The sequence below is a fragment of the Dermacentor andersoni genome, chromosome 4 (assembly GCF_023375885.2).
Source record: "Dermacentor andersoni chromosome 4, qqDerAnde1_hic_scaffold, whole genome shotgun sequence".
In the NCBI taxonomy this organism is placed as follows: domain Eukaryota; kingdom Metazoa; phylum Arthropoda; class Arachnida; order Ixodida; family Ixodidae; genus Dermacentor; species Dermacentor andersoni.
In genome coordinates this window covers 89324815-89346476 of record NC_092817.1, presented here as the reverse complement: position 1 = coordinate 89346476, position 21662 = coordinate 89324815, and the positions used below count along the sequence as shown (strand labels likewise).

The following is a 21662-nucleotide window of genomic DNA, read 5'->3' as shown; positions in this document are numbered from 1 at the left end:
TATGCTTTATGACAACATTTATTTTTCGTTCAAGCTCGCAGAAACAATTGTGAGTTTATATAATTGTTATGTGTATGTGTAAGCGTAGAACTTTGACGACACTCGTTATTTATTCCTTGCAGGTACAAGGAAACAACGACGACGTTGCCCGAACACGTGGTGTCCGAAATTCACGTTAAATCCGCCGACCGCCGTGATTCATCGCTGTTCACCTGCATGGCCTCAAATGCCTACGGGAGAGACGAGACAAACTTTCAAGTCGTTGTTCAGGGTAAGATTGGCTGACAGGTAACACTGGTCAAAGTACAGTCAGCGTCAAAAGTTTGTTGCTAGTGTGCGGAGTAGTGCAAGCTACATATCCGAAATGCAGGTTACTACCTAGCCTGCGTGTATACATATATACAACCTCATGTTAAATAGCGGCCGTGTGGTCCATAAGGTTTAGACGTCAACGGTTCTTCAACGAAGCAGGATTGAAATATTCAATGTTCTTGTGCTGGCGCATTTTATCTGCAGTGGTCTTTAGAGATTTTTATTATTGTGACCAGTTGAAGATTGAGCCCACAGTGGGGTATCCATTCAAGTCTTAGCCAGGAGACAGATATCCTCATTCCGCTTCTGTTCGTTGGCTTTATCAAAATGTCCGTATAAAATCAAAATGAAATCAAAAGAGAAAATCAATTAAGCAGTGCAGAGTGCTAAAAGTAGGTCCAAACATGCGAATTATATATTAATTAATTCATTTACTTCTCCAGCTCATATGAGTTACAAATATCATATTTTCTTACACCTTTCAAAGATGACTACAAGTGTTATAACCCTGAAGGAACCGATACGGGAAGACGATTCAACGTCATAACAAATTTTTGACTAGTTAACAGCGGTTTCCGCCGTGCTCCTTATGAGTCAAAAGTTCATCGTTTCCACTATTCTTGCGGGATAACCAAAGATGTGAGAGTGAATACTTCTATGGTTTAACAAATATATTATCGTTACTGAAGAAAGTGACAAACGCGACCTTGTTAAACTCTAAAAACAGCTAGCATCACTAAAGATTGTGAAATTACGTCGTAAACTAGGGTAGCACCGAATCATTTCCAAAATTTGTAACTGATATTCTTATTCTGGCTTTATCTCTAAGTGGTCGCTATGAAAGGGAGAGAGAAAGAGTATTGTAATGTTGTTCCTAAAAAAGAGACGTACTTATATCGGAATCCATGTTTATTCTGCCTCCAACTACCTTGTCCTCATTCTTCGACTTTGTGCCTTCTCGTTTTCTGGTGATTGCACCGTTATATCCTCCCCGGCCTTGCTTACACCCCTACTGCGATGGTAAGGGGCCACATCTTCAATCGCAGTCATTTCTGTTGTTCCATTGTTTCATAAGATACGGTTTTTATGTTTCCTTGCTGTCTGGATTTCCTTGTCACGGGGTAAGGGCCTATGAACAGTGCCTTGGGTCTTTGAATCCGTTCTCGCACGAGGACGACGGCCTTCGTTCAATACCTGGCATAAGACTTCCGTGACGTCTATCCGAGCCTTTCCTCACTGCATTTTGGTATCGATGCTGCTTGTCTGGCCATACTTATTTTTCATTAAGTACTTAATGTTCAGGTAACCCCAGTGCAGCATCGGCTGGAAACCACTGGCTTTTTCTACAGGCTGCTAAGTGCGGACTACAGCCAAAATCGGTGGCATGAGAAGTGTTGTGGTGTGTTACGGCGGCTGCTAAATAGCATCTCCACCCACCCTTGAAGTTCAGGTACATCGGCATGAATTCTTTTACATATCTAATGACCCTCTCTGCCAATGCATTCGCATCCGGGTGGTATGGAGGCGAATGCATTTAGCGCATTTTAGAGCGCAGCTCTCAGGCGCCCGTTCCTGCGGCGAGCGTTGACATGGTCCCTCGGTGTCCTCGTAACCGAGCGAACGAGCACAGCGAAGGATGAAAAAGCAAAGGCGAAGTGTGGATGAAAGACGGCGATTGCGAGGCGAGCGCAAGGAAGAAAGCGGAGAAGGACGTTACAGCAGAACCATGAGACACAAAGCGGAGGAGGAGCGTATGGCGAAACCGTGAGAAAAAAGCACGGTGCCGCGCAAGTCTGGCTTTGCAACGACTATCGCTACGAGATGGCGCCAGCGATAGCGCGTCATCAGTTCACCAATGACGCCACCGATATCATATATGGAAACAAAGCACTGCATGAGTGGAGATCTGTCTGCTGCGGCTGCTGTGAATCACCCCACGCGTCGCCTACGTGCTTTCTCGTGTTCTCCCGTGTAGCGAGGTAGTTGCGCCCACTTCGCTTCGTCTGCAATGCGCCACACGAAGCGGATTGTCCGCGCCAGCCAATATATAGTGAACTGAAAACACGTATATAGCTGCGCTAACATTTCGCATTAGGGAGTGTCGCAATCGTTGTCGAATTTTCATGAGACCATTCCGTAAGTTGTTTGCGGTGAAAGGCAGCGCCATTATCAGCGACTACCACTTTTGTGTTCCGAAACATTTCGCGTTCGTTAAACATCAATAACAGTGTTTGAATCTTTTTTTCCCGCTTTTGATAATACAATGCTCGTACATTCATAAATGGCAACTGAAAAAAACTGTGCCCTTTTCATTCCCTTCTTCTTTTTCTGTAGCTCAGCAAAATCGAGGCGAACTACCTCGAATGGAGTCGCAGAATAGTCGGAAATTACCATCTTGTTTCCGCACGCCCTGTATTTTGCCTCGTTGAGTTCGCATTCATGGCAAGTTCGGACATAGCTGTTAACATCTTTCTTCGTGGAAAATCTTTCATCCCACGTAAATTTGCTCGATATTTTCCAGCAGGTGTTCCAGAACTCGTCGGGACCACCCAACTCGGGGCTGTCATGCTGAAGTCTCAGAATATTGGCCACGTCTGATTCAGGAATATGAAGATTCCGGTTCCGCAGTTCCATATCTTCAGTGCCTTCCCAAATACACAATTAATTTATGTACTCATGCTGATCTATTCCCTGCATTTGGGGTTTTGACAGGACGCTGTATCTGGGAGTTTCTCGCCAGGCCGGTGAGCGACGTCGCAAATGAATTGTTTCATTTCGGCTATCCATCTCGCAAGTCGTCCTTTTGGTTGGGCCAAACTTAAGAAGTGGCTGAGCGCTTGATTATCGGCGAATAACTTATAATAGTGCCCTTCCAAGTAGGATCGGCAATAATGAAGACCCATGACCACCGCTACTGTCTTTTTCGGTAGTAGGGTAATTGTGTTGAGCTTTCGAAGATGTGTCAGCATGATATTGTCACGTGGTGGTGACGTTGAATAACACAGTAGCAATATTGTGAACGACAAAACGAACTTTTATTGGGCGAACCTGTGCCCACAAAACAGGCTACACTTATAGCACAACGATAGCGGCGAACACGCTCGGCGATCGTCGAAAATCTGATCAGCGGGTCAAGCGCGTCGGCTTTTATACAACAGTCGTCGAATGTTCCAGACTAATCGTTGGGACCCGCATGCCTTCCACAAAGTTCTACAACATTCGAGTCACGCGATGAAATCAGATAACACAAGGTTCGGCGACAACAGACAGCGGATAGAAGCATCGATAACTTTCCAGAAACTTCGGATACATGCAGACGCGTCCCGCGCTGTGCGATAACATTTGTTAGGCGACGAAACGTGGTTGCCTGTTAAGTATAAGTACACGTGTCAATATCTAACTTTCAGCTGGCGATGATCCGTCAGGTGCCTCTGGTACAGTACAGCACCGGTTCCAAAATGTGAGGCATCCATGCAGAGTTCGAACGGAAAGCTAAAACCAGGAAGAACGAGAACAGAATTCGATGAAATGGTTTGTGCCAAGTAATTATAGGTCGCGTCACATTAGTTTCGCCATATAAAAGGAACTTCTGTTTTCTATAGGACTGTCACGCTTTTAATCTTTGTGGCACACCCGGGAATGAAAGCTTTGAAATGACCCGGTAATCCGAGAAAGGCACGCTGTGCGTGCACGTCGTGGGGTTTCACAAGCTGGCGTATACGTTGAACCTACTCTTCTTTCGGGGTCTTGGTGTGGCCGTCAAACGTTTTTCTTAAGAATACAAAATTTCTTCAGAAAAATTCACTTTTCTTTGTGTTTAGATTTGCCTTGCTCGGAACCGTGAGTACTTCCGTGAGGTGCTTGTCATGTATAGGAGGCGACAGTAGAGAGGTAAAGCAGAAAAGGGTGTGGTTTACTGCTTTATATAGAGAATGGAGGAGGATGGAAGAAAAAGAACGCAGGGGGGCGTTCTCTGAATGAGCACACGCACAGGGAACATGACATATTGCCAACGACATGTTAATAACGAAGGCCCCTTTATGTTTGAAACGTGAATAGTGCCTTCTGAACTTGGATGAATGGCGAGGTCTGCGTTCTAGGATCTTGAAGTTAGTTAAAACACAATCCTTGAAGTGGGCTAAGAAAGATAGAGAGAGAGAAAGAAAATACATAAGGAAACAGCAGGGAGGTTAGTCAGATTGAGCGTTGTTCACTACCCTGCACTGCGGAAGAGGGAAAGGCGAATGAAAGATGAAAAGGAGAAAAACGGGAAGAGCTGGTGGGCTGAATTAGCGTGCTTCTGTGTAATTTCGTTCTTCTACATGCTCGCGGTAGTTTCAAAGACTCTCTGTGGCATCTATAACTACGGGAGTCTAGGCGCAATGACAGTCCCCGATCCCGAGGCCTACGAAACAGTGCTGCGTGGAGGCGGAATGTAGTTGGATAGACGGGATATATGTCTGGACATCATGTCGGACCATGGAGGAGCTTTGATATTGACTTTACACCTGACGTCAGCCTCGAGCTCGGACGTAGAAGTGATAGCGGTTTTCACGAGGCCTGTATTTCTCGCCGGTGCTTCCGATGAGAACAGTGACGCTGGAGGAGTGGCGCGCAAAGAAGCCTTCGGCAAACCGCTACAAGAAGTACGACAGACAGGAGTGCTGACTCGCCTGATAAGGTCATCCAACTTCATTGAACATATTACGGGTGGCAGGTCACAACTAACGTTTTGCCGTCTCCAGCTGCGTGAAGAAACGTAAAGGTTGAGTTGAAATGTAGAATCTCCGACTTGCAAAATCAGTCTACCGTGCCGCCTGTGCCGTTTCACAGCGCCGGCGACACGGCAGGCTTCCATACACGGCGATGGGTCTATTGCGCTTCTTTTTATAGCCGCTGATAACGAGTAAAGAACGTCCTTCCATGATAAGCCTTACACTTGAAGGCCGCTACGTGTCGCGGTTATAGCATAGCCTGGTCGATGCGGTTTATTCTCGCTTGCTGGTCGTTTCACCTCCCTGCCCTTTCCGTATGATTCCGCGCTCATTTACATTAACAGCTTGCCTGAAGACACGAAAGAAGGGAGCGTTGTGGAAAGCTATAGGTACAATGCCTGGCATTGCGAGTGCATTACAAAATAGGCGAATTGACTTTACTGCTTGTCTTCCTCCTCGGAGCAAGCTCCCTGTTCTTCAGACTCGAGGATGCAGGGAGTGGTAATTTGCGGCGAGTTGAATGGCCTTCCGCCTATCAGCTGTCGTTGTTTTTGGTGCATGCTTACCAATGATTTATAAATTTATTGAGGCTTCTTGGCTGTGCCCCAGGTCTTTTTCGTTTCAACAAGACTGCGCGAACTCATCCTGTCTCCCCCCCTCTCCCCTTTAACCTTTCACAATGAATAAGAAAGCCAGGAAGACGCAACTGCAAAATTAAACTATCGACTAGCGGGACATTGCGGTGCCAAATCCATGTACTTTAAGACAAACTGGACTTTCACTGCTGCTTAGATGAGTTAGATGTCTAAAAAAAGGCCGTCGAAACGTGCAGCGAATTGTTGAAAAGAGCAGAGCAGAACTTCTGCGCCCTTCGCCACTTTCGACGGACAAACAGTTATCTTTTTCAGGATACTTTTCAAAAATTCGTCGCCTTCTTCTCCTTCGTGAACGCTCAATGTCAAACTATTGTAACCAGTGTGTTTTTACGTGAACTGAAGATTTATTTGTGAGGTTTAACGCCACTAAGCAACGTCGAAGGTGTGAGACACACCGTAGTGAAGGGCTCTGGATTAACTTTTGCCAACGGTGTGCTTTAGCATGTACATACATTTAAGTATATGTGCGCTTGTGCATTTTGGCATCATCTAAATATAGCCGCTGCGTAAGGAAATCTATCTTTGATCGCGTGCTCAGCAACAGACTGCCGTAACCACTAAGCCACATTGGCGCGTCACGTATAATGAAGACGATGGCACCGCAGTTGCATCTTTATGCTTATGTAGGTTGTCTGTAGCTCTTGCGAAGTTCGTTCGAGTATACGAGGTAAGAGAGAGAGAGAGAAAGCAAGGGTAGGAAAGGCAGGGAGGTCAACCAGAACAGCATCCGGTTTGCTACCCTACACTGGGTGTGGGGGAAAGGGGACCCTCACAGAGGCAGCTGTTTACGATAGCGCACATATAGCTAGTGTGTGCAGTACGAAACGAAGAACTTCAGGCTATTCAGTTACAAAAATAAAAGGAAGCCTATTTTCGAAAGGAGAGCCTAAGATGCAATATCGAGTTAAGTGCGTCGCTTAGCGCGAGTGCATGACTGTTTTTGTTATTTCCGCACGTAGTACTGCAAGTACTCTGAGTAGATTGCGCAAAACGAAATTAGGCATCACAAATTTCATGCAATGCTGACTCCACGCTATCTGTTGCCAAAACGGTTCGTTTGGAGTAAAGAGAATAAAAAAAATACGCCCGCGCAGAAAAAGAAATGAAAGAACGAAGTTGAAGTGGCAGTGACAGCCGATTGGAACATTAATATAAATATAAGTAAACAGGAAAGAAGTATGGCCTGCGGGTCGAGCCGCCGGATGTCTAGTTTGGAATTAATTCCGCTCCATTCCTGGACATGTTATCTTTCCGGTCGCCAGCCAAAAACGCTTTTCACGAAAAGAGCCCACTTGTTCCGCTTGCCCTTTCAGGCTATTCGAGCCGTGCAACAGGAGAAGAGACCAGTAGGTGAGTCCTGGACGATGGCGTAGGTGGAGAGGAGAGGAGGAGGCGGGCCGCCAGAATTTGATCCGAGTCCGAACCGAGCTTCGAGCATGCGGACCGGTGATAGAAGCAGGGCAGCGAACCGCACTCCCCTGACAAATAAGAGGCAAACAGATGAAAAGGGGAAGTTGAAAATAATAATACTAACAAAAAGGAAAGCGTACAATGTTGGGTCAGACGAGTTTCAAGGGTTCGTGGGCACGGGTTCTGTGGAAAAGGATGAGGGAATGAGGAATGGGTGGTGAAGTGGTGGCGAGGATTCGAAACGCGGGGACGCACGAGCAATGGCAACCCGCACCGAAGAATAAAACGCAGCGTGCGGCCCTCCGGCAGCGCTGAAAGCCCGCCAGCCCGGCGGGACAATTCCGCGGGGAAATGGGAAGTGCAGCGTTGCTGAAAGCGCACAACTCCGTCGGTGCCCCCGGTGCGTGTGTTCGCCATCGAGAAAAAAAGCCGAGTCAGCAGGACTGCTTCCGAGCTGTTGTGCCGTTGTCGTCCTCGCTGCCGCTGTGCTGCTGCTATACTGCGCTTGCTGTTGCTGTTGCTCTGTCGCTAAACGCGTGTAGCCGCCTCCTCGCTTCGTTGTCGGAAGCGCCGCGCGCGTGAGCTCCCGCCGACTTTTGTGTTTGCGCCGACTTCCTTTGTCTCGCCGTTGCATTTGTGTTGCTTCTTGGAGCGTTCGGCTGTTCTGGTTTGCCTGTTTGAGCCAAAATGAAGAAGCTCTTTCTTTTCGTCCGTATTTGCCGCCTGCCACCCCTGTCTTCTTGTCTCTTCAATACGTGTTGAATAACAGCTGTTGCCGCAGCCTGACGTTAAAGTGCGCGTTGCCGAACTATAGGCGTCGCACGCGCGATCGGTTGGGTCGCTCGCGTGCGCGCTCGAGTGGCACGAAGCGTGTGGCACTGGGCGCTCGTTTGCTTTCTTGCGTGTGCATGTCTGTTTCTTCGTATACCCACGCGCAGCCAGACGTGTGAAAGAAGTTTATTTTATTTCTATCCTCGATTCTTCGCCGCCCTTTTTTCTTTTTAGCATCTGAGTGCGCTCTTACTTCCCAGAACATTGAGATGCGCAACCGGGTATTGCTCTTCCGGGAACAGGCGCGAACTTCTGTTTGGCATATCACATTTCTTCGACTTCATGTTGCTATGTGCTTCCTCGTTCTGTGTTATGTTGCCTTCTATAGTTCCTGCAGAAATTCTGTTTGCGTAGCATTTTCCACCTTTGCCGGAATAGAGTAGGGAATAGAAAGGGGCCGTGTATCGTTCTACACCACCTACGCACAAAAACAAACAAACACGGCAAAACATTTTTGTAGTGTTAGAGATCCCTTTTCTTAAAGAACACATATTGCCTGGGGCTAAGTGCCACAAGCGTTACGCTTTGCTAACAACAAGTGGAACCAAGCTAAAACACACCTTGATCGATTTACACTGTGTATCGTAAAAAGGAAGTACCAACACAAGGCGCTACAGAAACATAGCTCACACTGTGAGCTATCTTGGACAATCGGGAAAGAAAGAGTTTAGGTTTTAAGCTGCCGTCCTCACCACACATTTACTGTAGAATTTTCGTTAAACAGAGTTCGAGAGCAGAAATAACTAGTAAAATTTACAATTTCCGCCATGTTTGTTTACTGTGAAATAAAATTATGGCTTGACAAGAAGTACATGATAAAAAGAAAGGGTAATTCAATCTCAAAGAGGGCTTACCAAACAGTCAAGCATGAAACTTCAAAATATTCCCGCTACTGCGATTCGTGATGCAATAAACCGCAAACTTATATTCTTCCAATCAGGGTGCTGAGCAGTGTGTACCATCTGCTCAATAACAACTAAAGGTAGTCTTGGCTGCCCTTATTGAGTTTTGTGAGATGTTTCGCAGTAAGGCTTTTCTGCACTCTCCGGATTTCTGTCAAAAGTTGTAGCTTTTCTCAAGAGCGTCCTTCTTGTTCAGCAATTTCACTCTTGTCAAAATTCGTTTATTGTTTGACGTTCCTAGTGAACGACAGTTCTCCATCCAAACACGAAAGAGTTGCTCCTTGTCCCTGATTTTTTTAAACACAATTATGAACTTCCTAAATCCGATATGCTCTTTCACTTTGTCTATGAAGTAGCTGCGCGGATTAAAAAAAGTCGTACGAGTAAGCGAGCAGCGGTGTGATCATTTGCCAGGGAAGATATCCATTTGACACCCGCACGACTACTTTTTTGAAAACAAGCGATAGCTGCTTCAGGGATCGATTACCCAACATTTGGCTGTAGGGACGCCTGAGCAGTTCTTATCCGCCCTTCCGCGATTCCGGAGCTTCCATCACTCGACACCTGAATAAATTCGTAGATTTGCTCAATAAGCAGCTTCAAGCCTTCGTACACACAATGTACATATTGTCCTGTCGTTGTCTGCGTTATTTACATAGCTAATCTCTTCCCTTGATCCCAAATTGAATCACCGGCTTCGCGTTGGCTACCGTATTTGCTGCCCCCGCATCAGGGAAGTTTGGATTGTTCGCTAGGCAGCGATCTGCCTGAGTATTTGCGTTGTGCCAATCACGTGCGCATGCCTTAGCGCCAACTTTTCTTTGCTGACGTTTGCGCGAATGCCTATAACGACAAAGGGAATGACGCACGCGGACTTCTGTGCTTAGAAACGAAGCCGCGCCACATGTTTCCATCTCGCCGATATCGACCTGCTCTGCATACGCGACCACGCCTCAAGCAACTTCCACGAGTTCGTGTATTTTCGCCAGCATTCTCCTTCTTAATCATTACCCTTCTTCGGCGACTGTTCGAGTGCGTCTGCCGTACGCCTTTGCAAGATGTGTCTTCACACGCAACACCGGGTTTTCGCAAACGTGGGGCGATGGCCCTCGGGAGCGCTGTCACGAAGCGGCCATAGCAACAGCATTTTGCACGTGTCCGACGCATTGGCGCAAGTGTAAATTTTAAAAGACGTCCCATCGTTTCTTCGACTGCTGTCGCTAGCGTTTTTAATAAAGCAGAGCTTGCTAAACAGGACTGGCGCTCCGAGAGCGCGGAGGAATTACCATGCAGATTTGCCGCTAGTGAGCATGACCGTGAATAATTACTTCGCAGACAATGTTTTCGCTGCAAAGTTTATCGCGTTAACACTTTCGAAGAATCTTTCCGAGCCCACTTTTCAGCGAAGGAGCGGGAAAAAAGGAAAAGTAATGGTAAGGCACAAAAAAACTAAACGTTAGAGATCTTTGTTTGGTACAGCGCGTCGTCCGCTTTTGTTTAACGATGTCCAAACGCCAAGCAGTTACAACACAGCCTTGGGGCTCAATTTGCGAGTCAAATAGGGTGCAGCATTTTCCTCCGGCTGTGCAAGTTACTCTCTCGCACTGCATTGCTTTGTTCTCGAGTGCTTGAGCTTGCTTGTAATTTAGGGTAAAAAAAAAAGCCGGTGCAGTTATATAATCTGTTTTAAGTTTCATTATTGGTGCTTTATTTAGAATCTGGTGCTGTTAGTCAACATTTATGATGCTCTAAGTGGGTAACTGCGTAACTTAGGTTTCTTTTAAGCAATTTCTTGTCGATTCGCTAATGAGTGCCGTCGCTTGAAGACAGTATTGATGTAGAATGAGGTAGAATTTTGAAGCTCCGTGGCACTGCTCATGCTGTTCCAAGCTCAATAAAAAAGGACACGCGATATCGCTAATCCACCTCGCCACTTGCTATTGCACAAGGTGACAGAGGACGCTTGTCGTAGCGTTATGCAGTGGATAATTAACGGCATATCTGTGATATGTCGTGACGAAAGTTTCTTGCACCGATTACGGGGATATCATTCATGGCGTACAATGAAGAGCTAGCTTTCGTGCACTTTAATTTATTACCGGTGCGGAATATGAGTATATATTAGGGAGAAGAAGGAACATTTATGTGGTTCCTGCCAACTCACCGTGCCCGCCCTGGCGACACGTAATTTGTTGCTTCGTGCCACATTTTTCGAAACGCCATTTCTGCCTTGTGCGTGACAGGCAACTTTTTCTTCACTTCCAGAGAAGCCAGACAGCCCCCGAAATTTGAACATTAAAGAGGTGACCAGTCAGAGTGTGACGATGTCTTGGATGCAACCGTACAGCGGTAACCTTCCCCTTACCAGCTACATCGTCCAGTACAAGCGGGATTCAGGTAAGTGGCTCATCTGTGATATTTACTGCAGTGAAACACATGTGCCCCCGAGATACTCAAAGTGGAGATCGCAGTTAAGCTTTCCCTCCTGTCGAAACCACTTGTTTTGTCAATTCGGCCTCCCTGTTTGACGTTTGTGTGCTTTATTTGGCAAGAATGGAACCGGAGCTGTGCTCTTGCTGGGAGCAAACGTATGTCCTCAGCATCGTCTGGCTTAGGCGCCTTGCTGTAGGCGAAAACAAAACTACTAGGACACCCACCAGTTGCACACTCGTAAGGCCGTAGTACATTGGGCCTATAGCCGGCCAGCTTGTTCCACCAACTCCGCAGTCAACGTGCCGTGATCGTATATTTGGGACATCAACGACTTAAAGAGGCGGCAAACGGCATGCTGGACGACGCGTGTATAATATGTGTACTGTGTAGTAGAGCGCGTTATCGTGATTCCATAACGTCAGTGTTAAAGGTATTCGACAGTTACATCGTGACCCTACTGAAGTATATTCAAGTTAGAGGCACGTGTGATTAGAGATTAAACTGGTCTACAAGTTTTGATAGCCTGTAATGGTAGCTTAGAATATTTAAAATGCGCTTTGTCAATGCGAATTCAGACGTCCGACATAAAATCATACGTAGGTGCACGCATAATTGTCATGATGGTAGAACAAGAGGCTGCTGCAGTTTGAAATATACTTATGCATGCAAATGGGTAGCGGTTTCACCAGGCACGTACCCAGGATTTTTTTTTCTGGGGGGGCCCACCACCTCCATCATCATCATCATCATCATCATCATCATCATCATCACCATCACCATCACCATCATCAGCCTGTTCTTTGTCCACTGCAGGACGAAGGCCTCTCCCTGCCATCTCCAATTACCCCTGTCCTGCGCCAACCGATTCCAACTAGCGCCCGCGAATTTCCTAATTTCATCGCTCCACCTAGTGTTTTGTCGTCCTCGATTGCGTTTCCCTTCTCTTGGTACCCATTCTGTGACCCTAATGGTCCAACGGTTATCTAACCGGCGCATTACATGACCTGCCCAGCTACATTTTTTCCTCTTGATGTCAATTAGAATATTGTCTATACCCGTTCGCTCTCTCATCCAAACCGCTCTCTTTCTCTCTCAACGTTATGCCTAGCAATCTTCATTCGATCACTCTTTGCGCGGTCCTTAACTTGCTCTGAAGTCTCTGTCCCATATGTCAGCACTGGCAAAATGCACTGATTGTACACCTTCCTTTTCAATGATAATGGTAAGCTTGCAGTCGACAGCTGGCAATGTCTGCCGTATGCGATCCAACCTATTTCGATTCTTCTGTGAATTTCCTTCTCATGATCAGGGTTCCCTGTGATTAATTGACCTAGGTAAACGAACTCCTTCACAGTCTCTAGTGGCCGACTGGCGATCCTGATCTCTTGTTCCTTTGCCCGGCTATTTATCATTATCTCAATCTTCTGCATATTAATGTTCAACCCCACTCTTACACTCTCTTTGTTAAGGTCACCAATCATTTGTTGTAACTCGTCTGCATTGTTGTTGAATAGAACAATGTCATCGGCAAACCGAAGGTTGCTGAGATATTTGCCGTCGATCTTCACTCCTAAGACTTCCCAGTTTAATAGCTTGAATTCTAAGCACGCAGTGAATAGCTTTGGAGAAATTGTGTCTCCCTGTCTGACCCCTTTCTCTATAGGTATCTCCCTGCTTTTCTTGTGTAGAATTAAGGTAGCTGTAGAACCTCTGTAGATATTCTTACGCGAAGGACGAGTCAGTAAGACGAGAAACTATTTACAGATTATATTTACAACAACGGTTGCAGCGCTGACCGGTTAGATTCACAGCGCGAGCCCAGTTCGTTCTTCCTCCTCTTTTCTGGAGTGATGGCGCCTACGCGCCTCGTTCAAACAAACAAATACCACACGCATGTAGCAATATTTTCCAAGCTTTTTACGTAAGCGTTCTGTACTCCTTGATTACGTAGTGCCTCTACGATTGCTGGTATCTCTACTGAATCAAATGCCTTTTCGTAATCTATATAATCCACATAGAGAGGCTTATTGTACTCTGCAGATTTCGCGATAACCTGATTGATGGCATGGATGTGATCCATTGTAAAGTATCTCTTCCTGAAGCCAGCCTGTTCGCTTGGTTGACAAAATCCAGTGTTGCCCTTATTCTATTGGAGATTATTTTGGTAAATATTTTATATAATACTGGGAGCAAGCTAATGGTCCCATAATTTTTCAATTCTTTAACGTCTCCTTTTTTGTAGATTAATAGAATGTCTGCATTCTTTCAGTTTTCTGGGACCCTTGCAGTCGATAGACACTTAGTATAAAGAGCCGCCAGTTTTCCAAGCATTATGTCTCCTCCATCTTTGATTAAATCGACTGTTATTCCACCTTCTCCTCTCGCTCTTCATCGTTTCATGTCTTGCAGGGCCCTTCTGACCTCATCGCTAGTTATAGGAGAGTTTCTGTATCCTGTTGATTACTGTGTCTAAGTGAGGTATCGTGACTCCTCTGGGTACTGTATACAGGTCAGCTTAGAATTTTTCCGCTGCTTTTACTATATCTTCGAGATTGCTGATGATATTATCCTTCTTTTCTTTTAGTGCATACATCATGGTTTGTCCTATGCCAGGTTTCTCTTTTACTGATTTCACGCTGCGTTCATTTTTTACGGCTTCTTCAGTCTTTCTCATGTTATAGTTTCGAATATGAGTTATTTTCGCCTTGTTGATCAGTTTTGACAGTTCCGCGAATCGCGTAACGCTGTGCGGCCGCCAGTCCCATACAACCGCGTAGAGCGCAGGACTCTGCGATTCTAGACGTACTGCGCTCACCGCGAAAGGTTAGAAAAACACCCACATAAGCACAGCAGAGAAGCGGCTACGTGAGGCGGTTCGACCGATTACTGTAGAAGCGTCATTAAAAACAAGCAATTGTTCTCTACTTCCGGCGGCGTTTTCTCTATTTCCTTTTTAAATAAAAAGATGTTGATCCATAAATATTCTCATAAACAACGGTTAACCTTTTTATTAGTTTGGTCGGTTGGCAGTTTGGTTTGGCAGTTTGGTTGTTGCCTTGGCTCTCTCCCTTAGTAGATCGCTTAATTCCTCAACTCCTTGCGATTTTTGTTTCCAGTTGCCAATTTTGCACGAAAAGTGCTATACAATTAGGGAAAAACAGACGAGGTAACGGGCGACAGTCATCTTGCTTATGGGTTTAAGGGTTATTGCAGGGTTTCATGATGGACGCTCTTTCACATTATTTTATTTCCCACCTTATCTAACCCATATCACGTGTATATGGTCCCAGGCAGCGCTTCCGGCGCATCTGCCAGCGTCACGGCGAGCCGTAACTCGAGGAAATAATGAAGCAAAGGGAAAAGTTAAACGCAACTGGCGTTTTCTCCGGCCGCAATTCGTTCCATGAGAGTACAGACCAGCTGAGTAACAACCACATCCCTCTCCTGGTCCCAGGATCAGCCTAAACAAAGAAGGTTGAACTAACAAAAGCAACAGCTATGCGCGTGACGGTTGAATAGATGGTGACAACTGAACGCCTCTCGACTTAATCGCGCGGATGCGGAATCTATGAGAAAACCGTCCTTCACATTACAAGAGATGCCGATAACTACCGCCATCTAAAAGGAGTGAAAAAGGCAGCATAATGCTGACCGATGAACAGCTGTCAAGTCTCAACATTGATCTGGCGGCGTTTTAGGAATGTTTGAGGAGTGGTGGCGTGGGCGGGGGGGGGTATGCCACTTGATTTCGGGGGGGGGGCCCGGGCCCCCCCGGGCCCCCCCTTGGGTACGTGCCTGGGTTTCACTCTCTTTCATCTGACTCCATGTGACTGTCTACCATACCAAATTCACAATATATCTAGCGATGTTCCCCGCAATATTCTAAAGCGGTACCTGAAAGTTTCGTATTAAATTATCTGAAACGCCCACTCCGGCCTCTCTTTCTATTTTCATATTCTGCTACGCAAAATACACAATGAGAGATTGTGAAGGATCGGGTTGCTGGAAGAAGCAGGAATAGTGTTAGAAAACGCTCACCATTAACGTCATCATTATTGGCTACTGCTAGTAATCCGCATTGTGTAGACAGAAACTGCACTTTAAGCGCGAGTGTCTTGAGCATCCTGCCACTTGTACAAAAGCTCGACGATGCTTTTCATTGATTTCTTTATCTTCGGTCCTCCTTTTCTTCCCAAGTATGATTTATTACTTGAAATTTTTTTTCCGTTAAGAAGCTAGCAACTTCCATAGAAGCGCTGTGTAACCTTGAACGACGTGCTAATCAACAATGGTCCGACAAAAGATGTCTCTCGAGACAACGTTTCGACAGGGGGAGCTTGCCTTCGTCAGGCACTGATGAATACAAGACATCTGGTATGCACTTTCAATTCAAGGCATTTCAATTCTCTATCGTCCTGTGAACCTCTGTTTTGTTTTCATGGCGTACTGTCAAACGTAGTGAATAGGTGGTGCTGGCTGGTGGAAGAATACCAGGTGTCATTAATCCGCCGGAAGTGACGTTGTGCATTTTTTTTTCGTGTGCAGAGCAGTGGACCCCGGACGTAATGTCAGTGCGCAACTCCCCCAGCGATCTGTCCGTCGTGGTGCGCAACCTGAATCCCGTCACCACGTACAACTTTCGGGTGGTTGCGGAGAATGCTCTAGGACACGGAAACCCCAGCGAGGTGGTCAGCGTCATCACAAAGGAGGAAGGTGCGCTCGCTTCAGGGTGTCTCTTCAAATTTCTTGGTTCTTGTCTGACCCGCCTTGCGCTTCAGACGCTTCTCGTCTTTACCAAGTTGGTAACCCCTTTTGCTAATCCTGAAACTAACATGTCCTATTCGATAAAATATTATTTTTGGGCCATTTTATAAAATAAGAAAGAAATGTAGCAGGTAAGTTTTTTATTCAGGGTAATTAACAAACGTCTAATCGATGATTTGATTCAGTGAGGTCAGTGGTACCTTTACAGAACAACAAATTTGAAGGGATTAGTTTAGCAGGCACTTATCATTAGAAAAGCTGGAAGAAAGTTATAACACATGATTGAAGACCTTAACTGACAAAATCATAGGGCAAATTTGGGGATTATTATGACCAACGTTAACTTAACGTCCAAGAGTATGGTGAACAAACAAGAGTTAGCGAATGGTTGTCAATGCGTTGAAACGGTGCAGAAGAAAAAATACGCGATCAGCACGTTATATCAGTACTAGAATTTCATGGCGAGATATGAAGGATACTAAAGAGTCTTGGGAAGGAAATTAAGCCCAGCGCAACTTTCAATGGAACGGAAAATGACAGGCGTAACGTGACAGACAGAACGAGATTGATTCATAACTAGTCCCTGAGTTGTACTGCTAAAATATTTGCTGGGGTACTGAGTGTACAGTTTGGTGGTGAACGATAAGTCGACCAACCTGTTCGTTAAAACATTCACGTCCACCTCCGCGTCCTCAAATTTTCTGGTGGCTGGTGAAAGGCTTGACACAAAAAAACCTACCTTTTGACAACCCATATGTGCAATACAATGCCGGCTGTCCTAAAGAGATTAAATGTGAAGCCACTGTCGTTTAATAGCTACAGTTTCATCCGCTCATGGCAATAATGCATGCCCCCTGTGGCGTAGCAGATAGATACATGTCTAGCAAAGTTGGGGCATCCATCTTCAGGTTCAGTGTACCACAGTAAAGTAAAATTTCCTTAAACGGAACCTTAGGAGACCGGATAAATATGTTGTAATTAACAGCAGTTTCGTTTACTAAGAAAGATCTGTGCAAAGGTCGAGCACTGTATGTTATACAGCTTCTTAGCACTGTTAAATATATGAACCAATAAGAAGTGATTGTAGCCATACTTGTTTGCCCTGTGGTTTGGGCATCATCGACAGCTGTTGAATTGAGCATGGTCATTATTTTCGGTTTTGAAAAGGTGCTGGTGACGTATCAGAACAAACACACAGCTCTTACGGCTCCTATCGGTGGCAGAATAACAGGCAGTGATGCTAGGGGAATCGAAAGTGTCAAACTGCAATGTAAGATGGCCAAAATTTTCAATGTTGTTTTACAATCTTATCGTCTTTGAGGCGAGTGGCGGTGCTGCAAATCATTCCAGATCTGTAAATGCTAAGAAATAAAATCATTCACATTTATGCCTGCTTGCGCCTTTGCCACCAGCTTTTAAAGCCAAGCTTTCTTTGCGAACCGTCCGGGATTTTTCTTTGTGGTATTAATTTCAGGCTCACATAAATATTGCGGGAACCATAAGCAGACAAACAAGCTAAAGAAATATCTTCCGATTGCTCGGTGACGAAGACACATACACAGAGCCCCGTAGCTTTTCTATTCATCCTTGAAACGTGCTATACTCAGGTCATGATCGATCTTCACAAGAAACACTAAAATGCTCGTAAGCATAAGCACTTTAGGGGCCCTATAACGTAAAACTATTCGAATCTGTTTTTATTCCAATCTTCTCTCGTCAAATTTACGTAACCACCGACGCAAGCATCGGGCGGTAACCCGCAGCGTTGTTTGAAGAGCCCAATCAAACGCGCTTCTTGCTTATACGACGTCACTTTCTTTTGCTTTCAAAGCGAATGACATTGCCTACATTGAGCAGTCTTTCGTATCTAACTGGCTGAGAAGAGAAGAGAAGCACCCTCAAATGGAGAGAAGTTCGATGGGGCCGAGCTAACACAATGTAAATAAATAACCTCATGAGGAGGGTGGTGCCAGCGTTAGCGATTGATCCGCTTCCCCTTACTTAGCTTGCGGTGGCTTGTCGAACATTGCGGCTCCGTGCAACGGCAGGATAAGAATGCCGCTAAAACGGATCCTCGGCAAAGTAGTGATGGTAGAGCAATGTCGTATACGTGCCGAAAGGTTTCGACAACGTTACACTGCCCCGCAAAATCTTCTATTATACACAAATAAATACACGCTGCCCGGCAGCTCCGAGTAGCCAGTGCCACAGTGATCAGCCAGCAGAAAATGCTTTAGTTTTGTTCAGCATATCAATGCGTCTATAACACATACACATCCTTCTGACGCGGTGCGTTTTCGCGGTTTTGTGACATCACGTAACAAAGAGGCAAATTGGGCGTAGCCCGAAAAAGTCTGACCGATGGCAATTGGCCAAACGACGTTTTCTTCGCTAATGGCTAAAGAAATGTCGAACCAGATATTATCATTTTTTTGTTCCGTCTAGTCAGCATAATCAGTGTACACATATATGGGATGGGTCGTTTTTGGCGGTTTTCGTGACATCACGTGACAAACAGGCGCAGTGGGTGGTGGCCCCAAAATTTTTTTACCAATCGTGGAGGGCTGATTCCAGGATTCGAACAGAAAAGTTTGGAATAGCTTCACATTATAGCGCCCTAGCAATACTTAACTCCAATGTGGAAGAAAGTCCACATGTTCGTATAGGTATCTTCTTCGGCTTCATTCATTATGGCTAGGTGCGGCCGTATTGCCGAACAGCTGACACACAGAGCAGCAATACCATCTTTAGTACCCTTGCAGGTGTCCTGGCTGCTAGCCTTCTTTCCTACGGAATTATTCTGGAATAAAACAATTCATGCCTAAATATTTTCACTGCAGCAACTATACGACATCAAAAGCATAATTCGTTTAATAAAGCAAACCTTTCTATGTATACTTTCCTATGGTTTGGGGTTTGGCGTGTCTTCTTTATTGGTCTTTCGCAGAGTAGACTGTAGTTTACTGTTGCAGTATCTCCTTATTGACCTTTTCTATACTCGCGGACAACTTTTTGTGGCTGAAGGGGAAGCTACGGAGGCAAAGCGCACACAAAGGAGAGCGCTCCTGAAAAGAGTCCCGCATTTTCAGTTACGTTAGTTTAAGCTGGTGAAGAGAAAACACAAACACTTAGTAGCAACAGTTGAATAAGACAAAACACCAGTGGATGTTAAAGCTTACTTATTTTACGGCTTTTCCTTCTGCGTCCAGACAAACGCGAAACCGTCGCACGTGGAAGCTGCCCCGATTCAGCGTCTCTTCTGAGCAACGAAAATCACTGTCAAACGTTGGCGGGCTACTTAGCGCGCTAAAACAAGTGCAGAAGCTCCGCCCCCGTAGCTTTCCCTTCATAGCCACAGAAAGTTGTCCACGAGTACAGTCCGGGTGCCGGCCCTAGATACAATCAAATCTCGTAGCACAGGGAGTCAATCCCGGAGTCACTAGAATTCGTGGTCATATGGGAACGTGGTTTGTTTGCGTGTCTTCATGGCAGGTGTCGCAAATTTCTGATGATGTACATATCTGGATAAGTTTTTAGAGGTTGCTTTTGTTGTTACGCTTACAGTGAGCTTCGCAAATTTTGGTTCCGATTAACGAAATCACTTTTTGCATTCCCAAATACAAAACCAACCACTTTAGAGGTTCTCGTTCTGTTTAAGCGGCAATTCTACTAAGCCATTTCCGTCAACCGAGATTCTACTGTATGTTATAAAAAGCCGAGGGTGGTCTCTTAAGGGTCACTACCAGTGCGTAGATTTGCAAGTCCTATGCCACGCAACTACTCCGAACCTTGTGTTTTTAGCACAGGTGCTCACTAAAGCAGAAAAAAATTGCGAGACCACCTCCTTTCCCGCGTTTAGCCGAGCGTTGTGCGCATGCGTGAGTCGCGCAAAAGGCATCTGGTTCTTTTTGCTTCTCGAAACCTGCCGTTTCCAAAGACAGAGGAAAAGGCAGGTTACGGAGGATGACGTGTATTGCTCTGTTTGTCCTTAGGTGAGCTGCTTAGCCCGACAGTGTATATATACTCCGCAGTAAGCCTATCAGTTCGCTGGCGCAGTGCCAGAGCATCGGGCTCGTTACTGGGATGTCTTCTTTTTGAGTCACTTGTTTGATAACCTTCTATTAACTTTTTAATCACCTCTGCATTATTATATGATTTCCCCCTTTGATTTCTGCTATACGGGTTCTTTTCCTTTGCTTCAACACCATACTTGACTTTTAGTAAAGCAATGAAGGGGGCTAGTTGGTGAACGTTCATGGTTATATTGCGCTCAGTTTTACAAACACGATATTAAGGAAGGACAGGACGTGGACGGACGTAGCGCAAACTACCAACTGTTTAATACTGTTAAAGAACGCGCTTATATACAAGGAGATATGGAGCGGGGGGGAGGGGGGGAGGGGTTACATATAAGATATGACAAGGTGACGACGTGTGATCATAGTTCGGGTCAGGCATACATCGTTCACATGCACCCGTTCGCCCTGGCAAACTCGACCTCAGCTCTGATAAGCGCGATGGACGGAGTGCTTACGCACATCTCTTTTTCTTTAGCTATCGCAAGCGCCTCTCATATTTCTCGCTCCGTTCTTGTTTTTGATGTTCCAATTACTGTGGTGCTTTCTATCAGCGGGGAGCATTTGCATTGTTTGCAATGTGCGGCCAAGTTGCTAGGTGCTGTCAGAAGCTGACACGTGTATTTGTGCTCCCGTAACCTATCATTTAGACAACGTCCAGTTTGCCCAATGTATACTTTCCCGCAATCTAGCGGGATTTGGTAAACAACTGAAGTAGCGCATTCCACGTACTTTTTCGCGTGCTTAGTCTGACAGACCGTAGCACTAGGGTTGGCCTCTTTGGATCCTGCGTTCACCCTCTTGCACATGCCTTTTAGTTTTTGCGGGGCGGAGAACAGAACTTGAACATCATGGCGTTGGGCTGTCTTTTTTATCCGATGTGACAAGCCATGGATGTAAGGCAACACCACGCGTTTTTTCAATTTTTGCTGTGTTTTCTGCCTTTTCCTGTTGGCTCTGATTTCGGGCAACAAGTTTTCACAGATTTGCACCACCATGCTGTTCGGATACCCACTGTTTCTTAAGCGGCTTACTTGCAAATCGATGCTCTCCCTCGCAGCATGGTGGCATGATTTTTCAATTGCTTGACTGATGCAAGCCTTGGCGATGCCTCTTTTTATGGTATTAGAATGGCCAGAGTCATACCTCAGGATTTCTTTTTCTCCTCTAGTTTTGTAGCACCAGCAGATGTGGGAGCCTCTGATCCTAATGTTTATATCAAGGTACTGCAATCGGCCTTCGGTAGGAGTCTCGTACGTGAACGCTAAACCTTCATGCGCTTTTTTGAACATGCTGATGACAGTTTCTACGCTAAATGGATCGGTTTGGTTTTCTTTCATGCACACCAAATAATCGTCAACATATCTGAAACAGGTAGTTATGTTCGTTTCTCCTAACAAGGCGGCAAGTTTCCTGTCTCCCACACTCAAAAATAAGTCGGAAAGCACGGGGGCTATACAAGAACCAATAGCGATGCCATCCTTCTGCTCATACACACTGTCACCATATTCGATAAACGCACCATGTAGATACAGTTTTAACAAGTTCACAAAACTAGAAATA

General features: G+C 45.6%; 1 protein-coding gene across 3 annotated transcripts in view; it reads left to right on the top strand.

The window, feature by feature from the left end:
• Positions 1 to 21662, top strand: part of LOC126536440 (cell adhesion molecule Dscam1-like) — a 549544-nt gene that overhangs the window by 413871 nt on the left and 114011 nt on the right. For all 3 annotated transcript variants that reach the window (XM_050183398.2, XM_050183399.2, XM_055074012.2), the window contains exons 13-15: positions 123 to 271; positions 11092 to 11223; positions 15805 to 15972. In XM_050183398.2, the coding sequence (XP_050039355.1) occupies positions 123 to 271; positions 11092 to 11223; positions 15805 to 15972 (449 nt within the window). The remainder of the gene's footprint in view (positions 1 to 122; positions 272 to 11091; positions 11224 to 15804; positions 15973 to 21662) is intronic.